At 35.0% G+C, this 15,316-nt stretch overlaps 1 protein-coding gene across 1 annotated transcript in view; it reads right to left on the bottom strand.

The window, feature by feature from the left end:
• Positions 1 to 14,052, bottom strand: part of LOC111058872 — a 69,001-nt gene extending 54,949 nt beyond the window's left edge. The window contains exon 1 of the mRNA XM_039428108.1: positions 13,757 to 14,052. Coding sequence (XP_039284042.1) covers positions 13,757 to 13,810 — 54 coding nt within the window. The 5' untranslated portion in view covers positions 13,811 to 14,052. The remainder of the gene's footprint in view (positions 1 to 13,756) is intronic.
• Positions 14,053 to 15,316: the final 1,264 nt, after the last annotated feature.

Genomic DNA, 15,316 nt, shown 5'->3' on the forward strand with positions numbered 1-15,316 from the left:
CCGCAACAAAAAAGCATCACCATCGACATTAGGCACATTTACTTCCTCTCCGTCCTTCTATCGAACTACATAAGTGCGAAGAAACTATGCATACTGGCATGTCTCGAGAAAAACGTGGATTTGAGGAACACTTGTCACGCTAGATTCAAAGTTGAATATACTAAACAGAAAGCATCTATCAAAATTTGGCCTATAAGCAAATGAAAGTGGTTTTATATGTTCAACTCCATTATAATTTGAACTGGAAAGCTCTACATGGTACATCAGACTCTATAAGTAAATAATAATATGAACTAGCTACCTCAAATCAAACTGTTTTTTTCTTTAAAAAAATACAATACAAAATAAACACAATAGACAGCAATAAAACTTGAAATATTCACAGTATTATAACATAACTGACTACGACTGATAATGTTTATAAAATATTTCTAAAAAATACATGACCATCATTAAAAGCTATGACTGTTAAATTCATAACTATACCTAATACCAAATTCTTCTTCAAATCAATCTCTTGATCATGTTATCAATCGCTGATCACGTATTGAATGATTTTATGATCTGATGTTATACGATGCTAGTCGATAAGCGCTAGTCATTTATATACTATATATAATAATATAGCTATACTATACTAATAATAGTATCTATTTGCATCAACTAAACACAGCACAAGTCTCTTTATTGGTTTATCTTGTCTTACTATTACAGTGGTTCCTTGATTATTGAAGTAATTTATCCTTATAGATCAACGCTATGAAATAATAACGGTCTATCTTTTAAACTTAATGTAAACTTAGGCTCGTTCAGGAGATGCTTTTAGGTAGTTGAATTGGTTCACTTTATATTCTCCAGGGTTCTGTTGAGTTGTCAAATTTATTCCAATTTACGTTGTTGTATATTGATGGATTTGTAAGCGAACTGCACACTTTCATGGAGTTCCAGGGTATCCCGATTCATTTATAATTCATCAATTTAACATTATAAGCGTAAAAATGGAATACTACCTATTATTTACGTAGTATGTTGCATATCATCCTTCTATTGTATTGGTACTGATGACAAGAATTGACTTAATGTGTGCGTGAGGCTTTTATTAGCGGAAAGGCGTTCTTGGGAGTTCCGCCAAGCCGTACATCTCAACGTCCTCTAGTGACAAGAAATCGATAAAAATATTTCACAGATTGATACACAGGAATGCAAGTGGAGAATTGGAGCAGTTGACACAGTAGATGGTACAGTATTTGTCTACTGAGATGTGTCTTTGCACGGTCCGAATAGCGCGACAAAAACCTCTTCTGGCTTTCCAATTTCCTACGCACAGCACAGCTGAGAAGCGAGAGAGACAGTCGGTCAGTTGTCCTGGCCAACAAGGGTAAGACAAGGCCTTCTCTCCTCTCTCATCTTCAATCTCTCTCAAACATTTTGCCATTGCCATCGGCCACTAAATTGAGATAATTTTAACCGGTCACTACATTGAAGAACGAACGGTACAGTGCCGTGAAGAGTTAGTTGTATTTGTTTTTATGTAAACTCTCGCTCTAATTGAATCAAATCAAGCTCTTACTCCAATTACGTTTGATTTAAAATCTTCAATCGCACAGAAAATATGAAATGTATATAAAACATTTCAGCTTGTGATTGAATATATCAAACTTTTTTGAGATTTTAATTTTGATTTGGTGACATCTTGAGGATCAGGTAGGAGTTTAAAGAAAATTGTAATTGCTAAAACCAGTCACATATAATCCTGGATTTCAGTCTAGGATTCATTCGTTTTATTTACTAATTTGAATAAGAAATATGAGGCCAGACTTGAGGCATTTTAGACGTGGACTTACCGTCGTATACTCCGTATATCTTGGACATATAGAATCACAAATGCAGAGGTTCTTAGAAGAATGGGTAAACAACTCGATATTGTGCGTGACATTAAGATCAAGAAGTTAAAATACTTTGGGCACATTATGAAAGGACCTGAATACGTGATTCTGCACCTCATAATACAAAAGTAAACTTGTTGATAAGCGTTGAGTGAGACGTAGAAGAATGTCTTGGTTGAGAAACCTAAGAGAATCACTCAACTGCACGCCACAGGACCTCATCCAAGCAGCAGTTAACAAAGTAAGAATTGCCATGAATGTAGCCAACCTCCGTAATAGAGAAGGTACCTGAAGAAGAAGAGTGAAGAATTTATGGATAAAAATTCTCTATGTTAAACTGTCGGTCCCGTTTAAAGTATGACAGTCGTAAGGCCCATTGACGGCTTAATTTAATTGATATACTCAGGCGAGGAGGAACTTCCATCAGGAACTCCCCACCAATAAAAGTCATGCGAATATTATTATTTTTTTATTATTATTATTATTATCATCATTATTATTATACACTCAGACACAGTGAAGTACCTAGGAATGCATTTCGATTGGTGTGGTTGTGTGAGTGGTTTACTCACTCACAAGTGTTGGCTAAAAAACTGAGGTATATAGCACATAGATGCTTCCAACTAAAATATCTGCTACCAATGAAAGCAAAACGTACAGCATACCTTAGCCTAGTGGAATCTCAAGTAAGATATGGAATAACCGTTTATGGACATGCTCCGAATTATATCTTGAATACAGTAGTTCAACTGACTGACAGAATAAGAAGACATTTTTTCCAGAATCGAGACACAAATGCAATACAGATACTCAACTTCAAAAACTTGTACAAACGCATAATACTACAGAAATACTACTTCGAAAATAATTATAGACAGACCAATGAAAATAGATACAATACAAGACACTTGCACTATAGAACACCTGAATCACCCTCTCAACCCTACCTATTCCAACACATACGTTCATACATAAACGTACAGTGTATCCAAGCTGTTCAGTGTTTTTCAGTGATGTTTCTCAAATCATAGTTCTAATAAATTGCTTTTGTTGAGTTGCTTATACGAGTACTAATTTCTTTCTATGGCAAAATGTAATTTTTTCTAGACACATTTTATATCTTTATAACTTTTTGCCAGAAGCCTTTGATCGAACATAAGTAATGAAACTATTAAGTTGAAGTTAGTTAACATTTATTCACTAATTGAGTGAAGAATTCATGGATAAAAATTCTCTACGTTGAAATAATATTAATTTTTTTAAAGGAAAAATGAACGCCCTTCAGTGAGGAGTGGTATCTCCTCTCCTACCCGCCACTTTCAGAGAATGTTTGAAGTCTCAATTTCTCATGGTTATTTCTTCAAGCATGGAAAGCTCACTTAAAATGATGATCTCTTCAATTTTGAATCAATATAAATTCGAAGAATTCATCAAAATCAATTTCTGCTGTAAACTGTATTCATGTAGATTGATAATTGAATATTTGGATTGTCATGAGAAGAGTAACTTCAAGGTGCTGAAACCTCAAACTCATACAAAAAATAGCCAAAAATGCGAATAACGGACATTCAAATAAACATGCCAAATATTTGTAGAAATAAAGGTGGATAATTACTGGAATATTACTACTGTCTTATTGATCAACTTGAGCGTTAAAAAAATATTATAAAAAACAACAACGTTTAGAATTGGTAAAAGTTGTCTTAGTTGACCTACATTTTATTTTGATAGCAATCAAATGTTACTAGCAGGCATACCTACGCACTTTCTTTCACCGATATAGAGAAAAATTTGGTATTCAGATCTTGCATCTATATCAATGACATTGGAGAAAAGCTTTCTAAATCCTTCCTTGCAGATTCTGAATGTGAGTTGGTGTGAAATGATCGAAATAGACTTGGAAATATCAATGCTGAAAGTCAGTCAGCTCGAAGACTGAGTAGCGCTAATGGTAATTAATTTGGCAGGCTTATCTAGGGCTCCAGAGGCAACGGATCCATTCGATTTAGATGTTCGCTTAATTTTATTGCAATTGTACCGGAGAATAAAATGTCGGAGGAGTCGAAAAGAAAAGAAACCAGTTGGTATATAAGTAGTGGTGTCCGTGACCTGATGCTCTCTATACGAGAGGATCGCGTTTCACCGAATGAAAACCTACAAGGAACTGGATAATGTTTTTTAATTCATCTTGACAATGGATGTGCAGGATATGGCCGTTACCTTGGACGGAAGTGCGACTGAGTAGCATCACATTGAGGCAGCGTGCACTTCCGAAGGGAGCAGCATCATTAATCAACTGGAGAGGCTGCCAAATTATCTAAATGAGAAATTCTACACAACAACAAAATTATAAGCCAGAAATAAGTAGTAGATAGTGGTAAGAAGTTCTAGTGGATAGTGGGATTGATGTTGTGATCAAGATTAGACTAGTAACTTTCTACTGAGAAAACACAAGAAATTATGAAATATTTTAATCAAAAACTAGCATAGTTCTAGGGAATGAGATGGATGAACGCGTATACGTGATTCTCTGGATTTAGTGCGACAAATCACAGGTGTAAAGCGGGATAATTGCATCAATTAGATTTTTTCTTAATTAAAAAATCGTTTTTCTATGATAGGCCTATTATAGTTGTTATTCAAGAGTAGCTATATGTTCATAATATGTTCATAACATGTTCATCATTTAGAGAAATGGGATGAACATACGATGATTAACTTATTGAGATAAAATTATGTATTTTTTCAAGTCCTCGGGTAGTATTTATTAGCAAATCCTATGAGAAGATTCGATTTGTGAGTTCCTATTTCCCAGTTTAGAAGTATTCGAACGGAGCACACAAATAAATTTAAGAGGACGAAGTAAGGAGATCAACAGTAAAAAACCAATTACACGTGTATAATTTTTATGACAAGTCAGTGATTTATGCTCTGACAAAAATGTATAGGCCTACTCTGTTACCTTTGCTGATAATGTATTTATATTACAGTTAATTGAACTTTTATTAATGACTTGGAGTATTGAACTGGCCCAGGCATCAGACAATTAATGTTCCTGGTGAGACAGTTCAAAATGAATTGTCCACTCCATTAGAGTGAGATACCTGCTTTTAGACTGCAATACAAAATTGAATAAGAAGAGAAAGCTTATTTTTTATGACTGACATGTTACATCCCTGTCAGTCACTTAATTTATTATCTTGTGACGCATCCCCACTTCCCCACTAAGGAAGATCAACTTTTCAATAACATGACACGAGTCGACTGCATAGTCCACACCTCCACACTATCACCTGGCACACACCGGCTTTTTTCAACGACTTGGCAGTCACTTTCATCTACCTACTCAATCTACTGTATAAACACATCATCTTATACATAGCCTCGCTACATGTTTATTTTATTCCTATATAGCCTATTGTTTTTGGCTATCAATACTTCAGGCAGCACTTATTCTGATTTGACTCAATCGAAGATCATAACTCAAATTTGTGATAAGTTATTTAGTAGCATTCAATAGGTTCAAGAGAATTCGCAAGAAACTGTATTTCTGTTTACCACGCAACACCCTCGTATGAGGGTGAACCTCTCAGCTCCTTCTCATGAAAAACTAGTTCAAAAGTGATGGAATCGGAACAAAAATGAAATCGTTCATTGTGCACTTTTGATAAAATGTGACGTGTCATAACGGTATTTTTGTTGAGCCCACTTTATTGTTGAAAGCGCACATTGAATGAGAACCGTCAACGGAAAGTTGATAGCTTACAAACTTTCAACAATCAAAAAGATATTACATAGCTCGGTAATGTACTCCATCAGAATTTCAACCGTTGACACATTAAAAGCAAACTCATGTGTTAGTCTTATAGGCGGCACAAATTCTTGATACAACCTTTGCTATTGTAGAAAAGTAATTAAAGAACATGACTCACTTGCCGACATGTACATGATGTGCATGTAGTAGCCACACGCACTTATCCATAACGATGTACCGCTACAGCTCAGTTTATGGGGCAATTAACTTACTAGAACATCTTCAGTTGATATTACGGTCAATACGAACTGTTACGAAATCTTATTGTTATAGTGGGTCAAAGTTATTAAATCATGTAGCCTAGCTCCATTTCACGGTCAAAAATGCCCTAATGAACTTTTGTGTTACCGCCCAAAAACATTAGTGAGCTACTTTCCTGATGCATTTCCAACGTGAGAACCATTCTGTTTCTACTGAATTATGAGAAAAATGGATGCTTTATAATATGTAACTATTCCGATCATAAAGAGTGTGAAAACCATAATGTGAAACTTGAAAGGCTATTACTGGTAGCCTACATTCGTAATGTAGTTAAAGTTGGCATCATGTTTGGAAAGTTCCGGAGTTCACATACTTTATTACAGTAAGTTACAACAATTCGTCAAAGGTGGTAAAAACTTAATAATTTTCGAGCTTATAAGATCAGCTTCATAAGCTAACCAATAATATATCCTTTGATTCGTAAACTATTATCATTACTTGAGTCTATTGAATTGCATAGTTGTATCGGATTACATCAATGAAATAAAATTATTCGTGCTATGATTTTCATGAGTTACCACAGCAATGACAATATGTACAATCACAACATTCAACCATGTGATGGTATCATGAGCTAAAAGTTATAAATTCCTGTCAAGTTTCATTTTTTAGAATGAAAATCCCGAATAATTGAATAATTTTAATATTGATCACTGAATTAACCGTACATTTCAGGGTCAACTATCGTCTTATGTCGGAAGAACAGGATTACTTCATCTATTATTTTATTGAAAAGTAAACCAATAATTTTAATATGAGGTAGAATATCTTATTATATTATTATCATATCAATCGATGTATTGTAATGAATAATAATTATTTACAGAATCATAAATATCTAGAGAAGCATAACAGATTATGACTCTTGGTTATGATTTAGAAAGTAGTGAATCTTCCCTGCTCAATTTGTTATTGTGATTGATGCACACATGAGCTTTTCTGCTTATGCATAGGTAATGGGAAAGTACGTGGGTAATTTGTTGGGATTGTCAAAAATCCATGCCTACCGGTGGGACTCGAACCCGCGACCATGTAGCACTTACAGACTGAAGGGTACAACGCCTTAGTCGTCTCGGCTATCCTAGCCGGCTAAATATCATACCGGTAACCGGTAGCCTACATTGAGGCATTACAATATTGAAGGCAGACGAAAAATGATGCATCTATAATATCTATATCTATATATATAAAAGCGAAATGGCACTCACTCACTGACTGACTGACTCACTCACTCACTAACTCACTCACTCACTCGCATAACTAAAAATCTACCGGACCAAAAACGTTCAAATTTGGTAGGTATGTTCAGTTGGCCCTTTAGAGGCGCACTAAGAAATCTTTTGGCAATATTTCAACTCTAAGGGTTGTTTTTAAGGGTTTAAAGTTCGTCTTTTAGCATGTATATTCTTCTTCTCCCAATCTCTTAATTATAATTGAAATTTCCATATCATATGTTACTATAGAACTATAATCTAGATAGAGTACCTCTTCGAAGCAGTTGTTAACTGGCAACTAAATTAATAATTTTGTCAGGTTGGCATTAAGTTGAGTTGACTTTGTTAGGTTGGCACCAAGTTGAAGATTTAAATGCATTTATCGCGGAAAAATTGATTGGGCACTGCTACTTCAATCCTGGGAATATTATATTACTAGCCGTCAGGCTCGCTTCGCTCGCCATATCCGTTTAGCCAGACGTTTAGTCTGGACCCCTGACTGGATCGTCCTAACATATGATGAAAATGCTCAAATGAAAAATGCAGGCGAGCGGAGCGAGCCTGCTGATCTCATTATTGGACGATCAAGTCGGGGGTCCAGGGGGCAGAGCCCCCTGGCTAGACGGATATGGCGAGCGAAGCGAGCCTGACGGCTAGTAAATCTATATAAATGAAAATCGAGCCTCAAATTTTGACGTTCAATAACTTTTTTATGTGTGCACCGAATTTGATGATTCTATTTAACTGTGTTTGTTATGTTCAGGAGCAGGTTTATGGCCTATCAAATTTATGATCCGACTTCAGGACTCTTTCCTACGGTCCTTCAAAGTTTACATGTAATCCTTATGAGCTGGCCATACACATAAATAAAAATCAGCTGTTATAATCATTGCGTCATCCAACAGCCGTCGGTAGATCTGTTTTTACTTTCCTTGCCCTATTACCATAGGTAAGGAAAGTATTGCTTTCCGAAAAAAATTAAGGTACCCCAATTTCTAAATTTCTATACGTTTCAAGGTCCCCTAAGTCAAAAAAGTGATTTTTGGGTATTGGTCTGTATGTGTGTGTGTGTGTGTATGAGTGTATGTGCGTCTGTGTACACGATATCTCATCTCCCAGTTAACGGAACGACTTGAAATTTGGATCTTACGGTCCTTACACTATAAGGATCCGACACGAACATTCAAATGCAATTCAAGATGGCGGCTAAAATGACGGAAGTGTCGTCAAAAACAGGGTTTTTCTCGATTTTCACGAAAACGGCTCCAACGATTTTGATCAAATTTATACCTAAAATAGTCGTTGATAAGCTCTATCAACTTTCACACGTCCTTTATCTGTAAAAATTTCAGGAGCTCCGCTTCATCTATGCAGAGTTTGATTTTGATTCCCAATTACCAGGCTTCATGTACAATATTTAAACAGAAAATTTCAGGTGGAAAAGATTGAGCATGAAAATCTCTACAATTAATGTTCAGTAACATTTTCACCTAAAATTTAAAATAAACTCGAAATGCGATAACATGTGATTATTTCAATTGCAAAGTGTTGGCAACAGTTGATTCTATGAAATCATTCACTATGAAGAGCTAGCAGACATCGTTTGTCTCCAGCGTTATTGTCCTGACACCAGCTGGCTCAGATCTTTGAAATAAATAGTAGACTTTAGATGCGCGGGAACACTAGCGTCAGGTAATCAATTTTCGTAACGGCAAGGAAAGTTGTGTGATTGCGCCACACCAGATTTTTCTATTTTCTTTCTACTGATTCACAAAATTTTAATTCTAATAATAATGCCGCGGTATTAGAATGACGTCCAAGCTTGGGTCGTAGAACTCGAAATGCTGTAAATTTAGAATATCCACGGGAAAATCAGCAGCAAGAAGATATACTATTCAATTTCCCAGCAAGCTGCATTCAACTATATCTAAAAATACAAATTGCTGAACAAAGCACATAGGAAGTCTATATTGAGATATAACTGTAAATACTGATTGTTGGATAATTTTCATAATAATATAGTGCATCAGATTGCTAAGGCTAAGCACACGTGAGGAGGCGCGACTTGGTGACACAAAGTTTTGATCTTATGGAGATTGCCTTATCACACCGTTCCACGCCATGCCCGATTCAGTGTGTGTGAGTTCTTCCATTCAAACCAATAAGCAAGAAGCACCTGGATGCAAAATGCCGCATCGCGCCTCCTCAGGTGTGCATCCAGCTAAAGTTTTTCATGAGATGCATTAACTATTTGGCGGTACGAAGTTCGCCGGGCCAGCTAGTTATTATATATTTCTCGGTTAAATTCATATCCATATTCTAATTTAACAGCCACTCACAATAATAATTATTGACACTACTAAGGAAACATCTTGTCATGAGAAGTGGATATTTTTTTCAAATCGAACAAGGGAATTAATAATTGAAACGGCTAATTGAATGTGATGTTTGGAAACTAAAAATCGAAACGGCTATTTAAATGTAATTTTTGGCCAACTCAGAGCTTCTTGGATAGAAGCGTATTGTAATGACATTTTTATTTATTCAATTTAATGACGAAAATACGCAGTGGAAGAAAAAACAGGCGTAATCCTTACTATTTCTAACAGCATTTTGAGAAATATAGTCAAAATTTTTGGGTTATGCTCAAATTTCTGTTTATGCCAAAGGTTTTTCCACTCCAAGAATAGTCCGGAAGAAATCATTGATCGATTTTGAATTTTGAAGGCCTAATAATTCCTATAAATTTAGGTGCTTGATCATACACCTTAAATCCATGGAATCATGGCTGTAAATCTGAAAGAGTAAAGGATTCATACTCTAATTCATACATTTTTTATGGATCCACTCATACCCCAAAATTCATACACTGAAATCTATGTTAGATTATATAACATACATTTCCAATTGCCAGAGTGGTATTTGTATGCCCTCAACAGGTGTTCAGGTATGCGCCGTGCCTTTTTTGATAACAAAGCACTATCATTTTCCTTATGTTTGGTACACTATCCTAACCCTAAGTGTATGTACGTGTTTTTCAATAATTTTGGAAGATTTACAATAGTTTCAACATGAGAATAGTGAAGAAATAAGGAAAGCTTTCAGGAATGGAGATTTGATGCTTTAAATTGTGTGCTAATAAATCTCTACTTCTCATTTATTCACTATCCCATTGTAGATGGGATTGTCTACTCAATTTGCTCATTGTTGGTATTCCACGGGTGCAAGTAGTAGCCTACTTAAGAGGTCTACTTGAAGTTAATTTATTCAGTGAACATCAACGACTTGTATTGAACACATGGTGCAGACTTTATTGACCCATTAAAACTGCTTACCAGCCGATGACATTGAGAGGACGGTAATTACACCTCCTGCTACATCGTTTCCTTCTAATTACAGTCCTACTATCTTCCTCAACGCTTGGATCTTCATTCATAATTTTTCAAACAAGGTGCTCCAATCTTGCTTCAAAAACGGGTTTAATGCCTCTGGTGTTTTAAATAAGACATCAACTTTCTAAAGAAAATTGAATATGTCTCCAAATAGCAATAAATGGCATGATTTTATAGCTTGGCATATGATAGTCGTTACAACATATGTGCTTAGTCTAGTCTCTATAGAGAGGTCCACGTTATAATGGCAGTGGAGAAAGACAGGAAGGAGTACTGCGTTGCTGATTCTCTGCCTTGTCACTGCCTTCTATAGAGGATGACTGATCTAATATATAATATGAACTGTCCATTCTTGTTTAAAATAATCAATTATATTTTATTCATCAAGAAAATGTATTTTTCAGTGATTGAATAATAAAGATTATAAAGATTTTTCAATCTCATCATTGAGATTAAATATTGCGTTAATCAATCATATTTCTACATTGTTTAAAACCGATCTGACAACGTTGCACAGATAGAGAAGGACAGCGCTATCTGCTTTGTCGAATCATAGCAACATCAATGTTAATCAAATACTTGCACCTCACTATTATAATAGTGTCTATAGTGAGGCCCACGTTTAAATGGCAGTGTTTGTTTAGCAATGGTATTGCTATTCTTGTCTATCATTCAACATAGCGCTACATAGCGAATAGCGCTATCTCTTTTTCGCTTTGCTCTGTTGCCAGATCGTCCTTTAACAATGTAGAATTGATTAGTTAATCAATTCGTTAAACAAATTAACAAAATATTTCATCTTAATTATGAAAAAATTGAGAATATAATTTCTCGGAATACAATATAAATGATTATTTTAAACGAGAATGAACAGTTAATATTACATTAATAAACCCGTATCAGCAACCGTCTATAGAAGGTATTGGCAAGACAGAGGATCGGGTACGTTGCTCTCCTATCTTTCTTCACTGCCATTATAACGTGGACCTCACTATAGTGATCCAATTAATAGTCCAATATTTATATTCCGGTAAACATCAGATGGGCCTCAAGCTGCGTTTACAAAGTTGTAAACAAATGTTTTTCCCCGTCCTTATAAATACTATTGGATTGATTATAACTTGATAAAACATGATGTGTTCATGTGTTCGCCTGATAGAATTTATAAGGAAGAGAAAAAAACATTTTGTTAACAATCTTTTGTAAACGCAGCTTTACAAAACTTGAAGCAATTAATTTTAAATAGAAGATTCTTGCCTTGTTACTTGCTCAAATAAGCTAAATTGAAATAGTTTTAAAACAAAAATTGTTCAGAGAAAAAAATAGTGTTGTTTAGAAGCCTGTGTAAATCAAAGTTGGTGGAGAAAAAAAGTGGATGAGGAGCTAAATCGAAGGATCAGTTTTGTAGTTTGGCTACAGAATTAATTATCATTTGGGAGGATGAATAATCATCATTTATTTCCATGGAAAACTTAATTATGCCTTCCTGTGCCTCATGTGTTTTGTCTATAATGGTAAAATGAAGTAAATAGTATGGAGAAGGCAAGATATCAAACCTGGTGTTAAAATGAGATGTAACCCAGAGGACAGAAGAGCCCGATAGTTTTGTAGAAAAACATTAGACTGAATGGGATCGGATCAGACAGAGATGCCTACCTAATCCCATTCCTGTTTGAGAGATCTATTTTCTTGTAGACGGATTGATATTAATAATTCAATTCAGAGTACACGTGAATAGGGGGTTTTAAGATTTTTACCCACATTAAATCATGAAGCGTACGCTATAAAGTAATTTATACTTCCAAATCCTCCATATAATGAATTTACTCTTTTTGAACATGAAAATCTGATTACTCATGACGTCATTCAAATACATGAAAAACAAACAGTAGAAGCATGATGATGAGAAGGTCGAACGTGAATAATTTTTAACTGCCTCCATATAATATTATATTTTATTCAAATGACTTGAATAACCAAACAAATGCTTGGTATACCATTTTGTTTCAACAGTATAGGCCTATTGACAGTGATATCCATAATGATGTCAACATACTTGAACAGAATATCCTTAATGGATGATAAGAAACAAGTTGCTCACTAAAATAAGATATTAATCGTCAGACATGCATCATTGGCGATAAACAAAGAATAATCTCACCAAATCAAAGAGTTCAGTTCACATCTCCTTAGATACTTTATTTCGAAAATATACTGCTGCAAAGCTGATCTATTCAAATCATTCACAAATCACAAAAAAAATTGTGGTAAAATTCAAATGAATCTTATTTCTTCTGTAAAGGCTGATCAATGATAATTGATAATGATTAATTACATCTATTTCATCACATTGGTTACAGAGATTCTGATTTCGAATTTCATCAGTTCAACCATAGTACCTAGTGATAAAAAGTAGTATTAGAAAGAAATAGTAAATACTGTATGAAGTAGGTATGAAGGGCTTTTTGGAGAAGAAGTCTAAACCATTATTATAATTGGAAATATTCATGTGTAATCGATTTTCTAGTGATTAAAGAGACTTGAGATATTGTCAAAAAACACTAACATCAAAAGCTAATCTTCTTCAAGACATACTGGCAACAGGACAACCCAAGTTCAAAGCAGAGAAAGTTCGAGAGACAATACTATGTTATTTTAGTTATTAATTGCATGCGTTTAAACATTTAAACGTTCAAACGTTTAAACTTTCAAACATTTAAACGTTCAAACATTTAAACATTCAACAGTCAAACATCTAAACATTTAAACATTATAAGAGAAATGCCAAACCGTCGACTTGAATCTTAGACCTCACTTCGCTCGGTCAATTACACCTACAATTTTTCATTGATTTTGAGGTACAATAATAATGTTAATATTGGACAAGAAGAGTTGATGTAAGACTAGTCAACTTAATTGAGATATGAAGAAAAAGATTTCTCATTCATTTATTTCAATTTTTAAAAATCGAGGCAATGAACACGATTAAAAACCAGGCAATGAACCAGAAGCACATAAGCCAGAAGTAATAGTGGTTGTCGAAAGGAGGTGGATTGATTCTTGAGATTCTATACAATATAAATAGGTAATTTATGAACGTGAGAATTCGAACACCTTAATTTGAGAAAAGTAGTGATTGAACTAGTGCTAGTCATTTATAGATCACCATGGATTTTCAAGTAGTCCTACCTTGTTCAGTGCAAAAATGAATACAACGCGTATCAGCTCCTGTGCTTGTGACATTTTATCATGTCCTTCTGCTATCACAGTTTTAGAAATTATACACGATCCAAGGTTCAACTTTTTGCGAACTTTGGAAAAACACAAATTATCTGAAGACAAAAAAGGTCACGATCCACGGTCACAAATATAATCGGTGATGAATGATGGTCAACGTCCAACGTCCAACGATCACCCGATGAAATGTGAGCACTTGAAATGCAGCTGATGCCGGCAGAGTCGTCGAGCGAACTGGATGCACCAAGTTAATCGTAGCACTCCGCTTGGAAACGCCAACCACTTCTCCTGCTCCTCCTTACTCCTTCTCACTTGGATGGTTGTGGAGAAGAAGGATCTGCAAGAGTAAAGGATTCATACTCTAATTCATACATTTTTATGGATCCACTCATACCCCAAAATTCATACACTGAAATCTATGTTAGATTATATAACATACATTTCCAATTGCCAGAGTGGTATTTGTATGCCCTCAACAGGTGTTCAGGTATGCGCCGTGCCTTTTTTGATAACAAAGCACTATCATTTTCCTTATGTTTGGTACACTATCCTAACCCTAAGTGTATGTACGTGTTTTTCAATAATTTTGGAAGATTTACAATAGTTTCAACATGAGAATAGTGAAGAAATAAGGAAAGCTTTCAGGAATGGAGATTTGATGCTTTAAATTGTGTGCTAATAAATCTCTACTTCTCATTTATTCACTATCCCATTGTAGATGGGATTGTCTACTCAATTTGCTCATTGTTGGTATTCCACGGGTGCAAGTAGTAGCCTACTTAAGAGGTCTACTTGAAGTTAATTTATTCAGTGAACATCAACGACTTGTATTGAACACATGGTGCAGACTTTATTGACCCATTAAAACTGCTTACCAGCCGATGACATTGAGAGGACGGTAATTACACCTCCTGCTACATCGTTTCCTTCTAATTACAGTCCTACTATCTTCCTCAACGCTTGGATCTTCATTCATAATTTTTCAAACAAGGTGCTCCAATCTTGCTTCAAAAACGGGTTTAATGCCTCTGGTGTTTTAAATAAGACATCAACTTTCTAAAGAAAATTGAATATGTCTCCAAATAGCAATAAATGGCATGATTTTATAGCTTGGCATATGATAGTCGTTACAACATATGTGCTTAGTCTAGTCTCTATAGAGAGGTCCACGTTATAATGGCAGTGGAGAAAGACAGGAAGGAGTACTGCGTTGCTGATTCTCTGCCTTGTCACTGCCTTCTATAGAGGATGACTGATCTAATATATAATATGAACTGTCCATTCTTGTTTAAAATAATCAATTATATTTTATTCATCAAGAAAATGTATTTTTCAGTGATTGAATAATAAAGATTATAAAGATTTTTCAATCTCATCATTGAGATTAAATATTGCGTTAATCAATCATATTTCTACATTGTTTAAAACCGATCTGACAACGTTGCACAGATAGAGAAGGACAGCGCTATCTGCTTTGTCGAATCATAGCAACATCAATGTTAATCAAATACT

Source organism: Nilaparvata lugens, chromosome 5, assembly GCF_014356525.2.
Source record: "Nilaparvata lugens isolate BPH chromosome 5, ASM1435652v1, whole genome shotgun sequence".
Taxonomy (NCBI): Eukaryota; Metazoa; Arthropoda; class Insecta; order Hemiptera; family Delphacidae; genus Nilaparvata; species Nilaparvata lugens.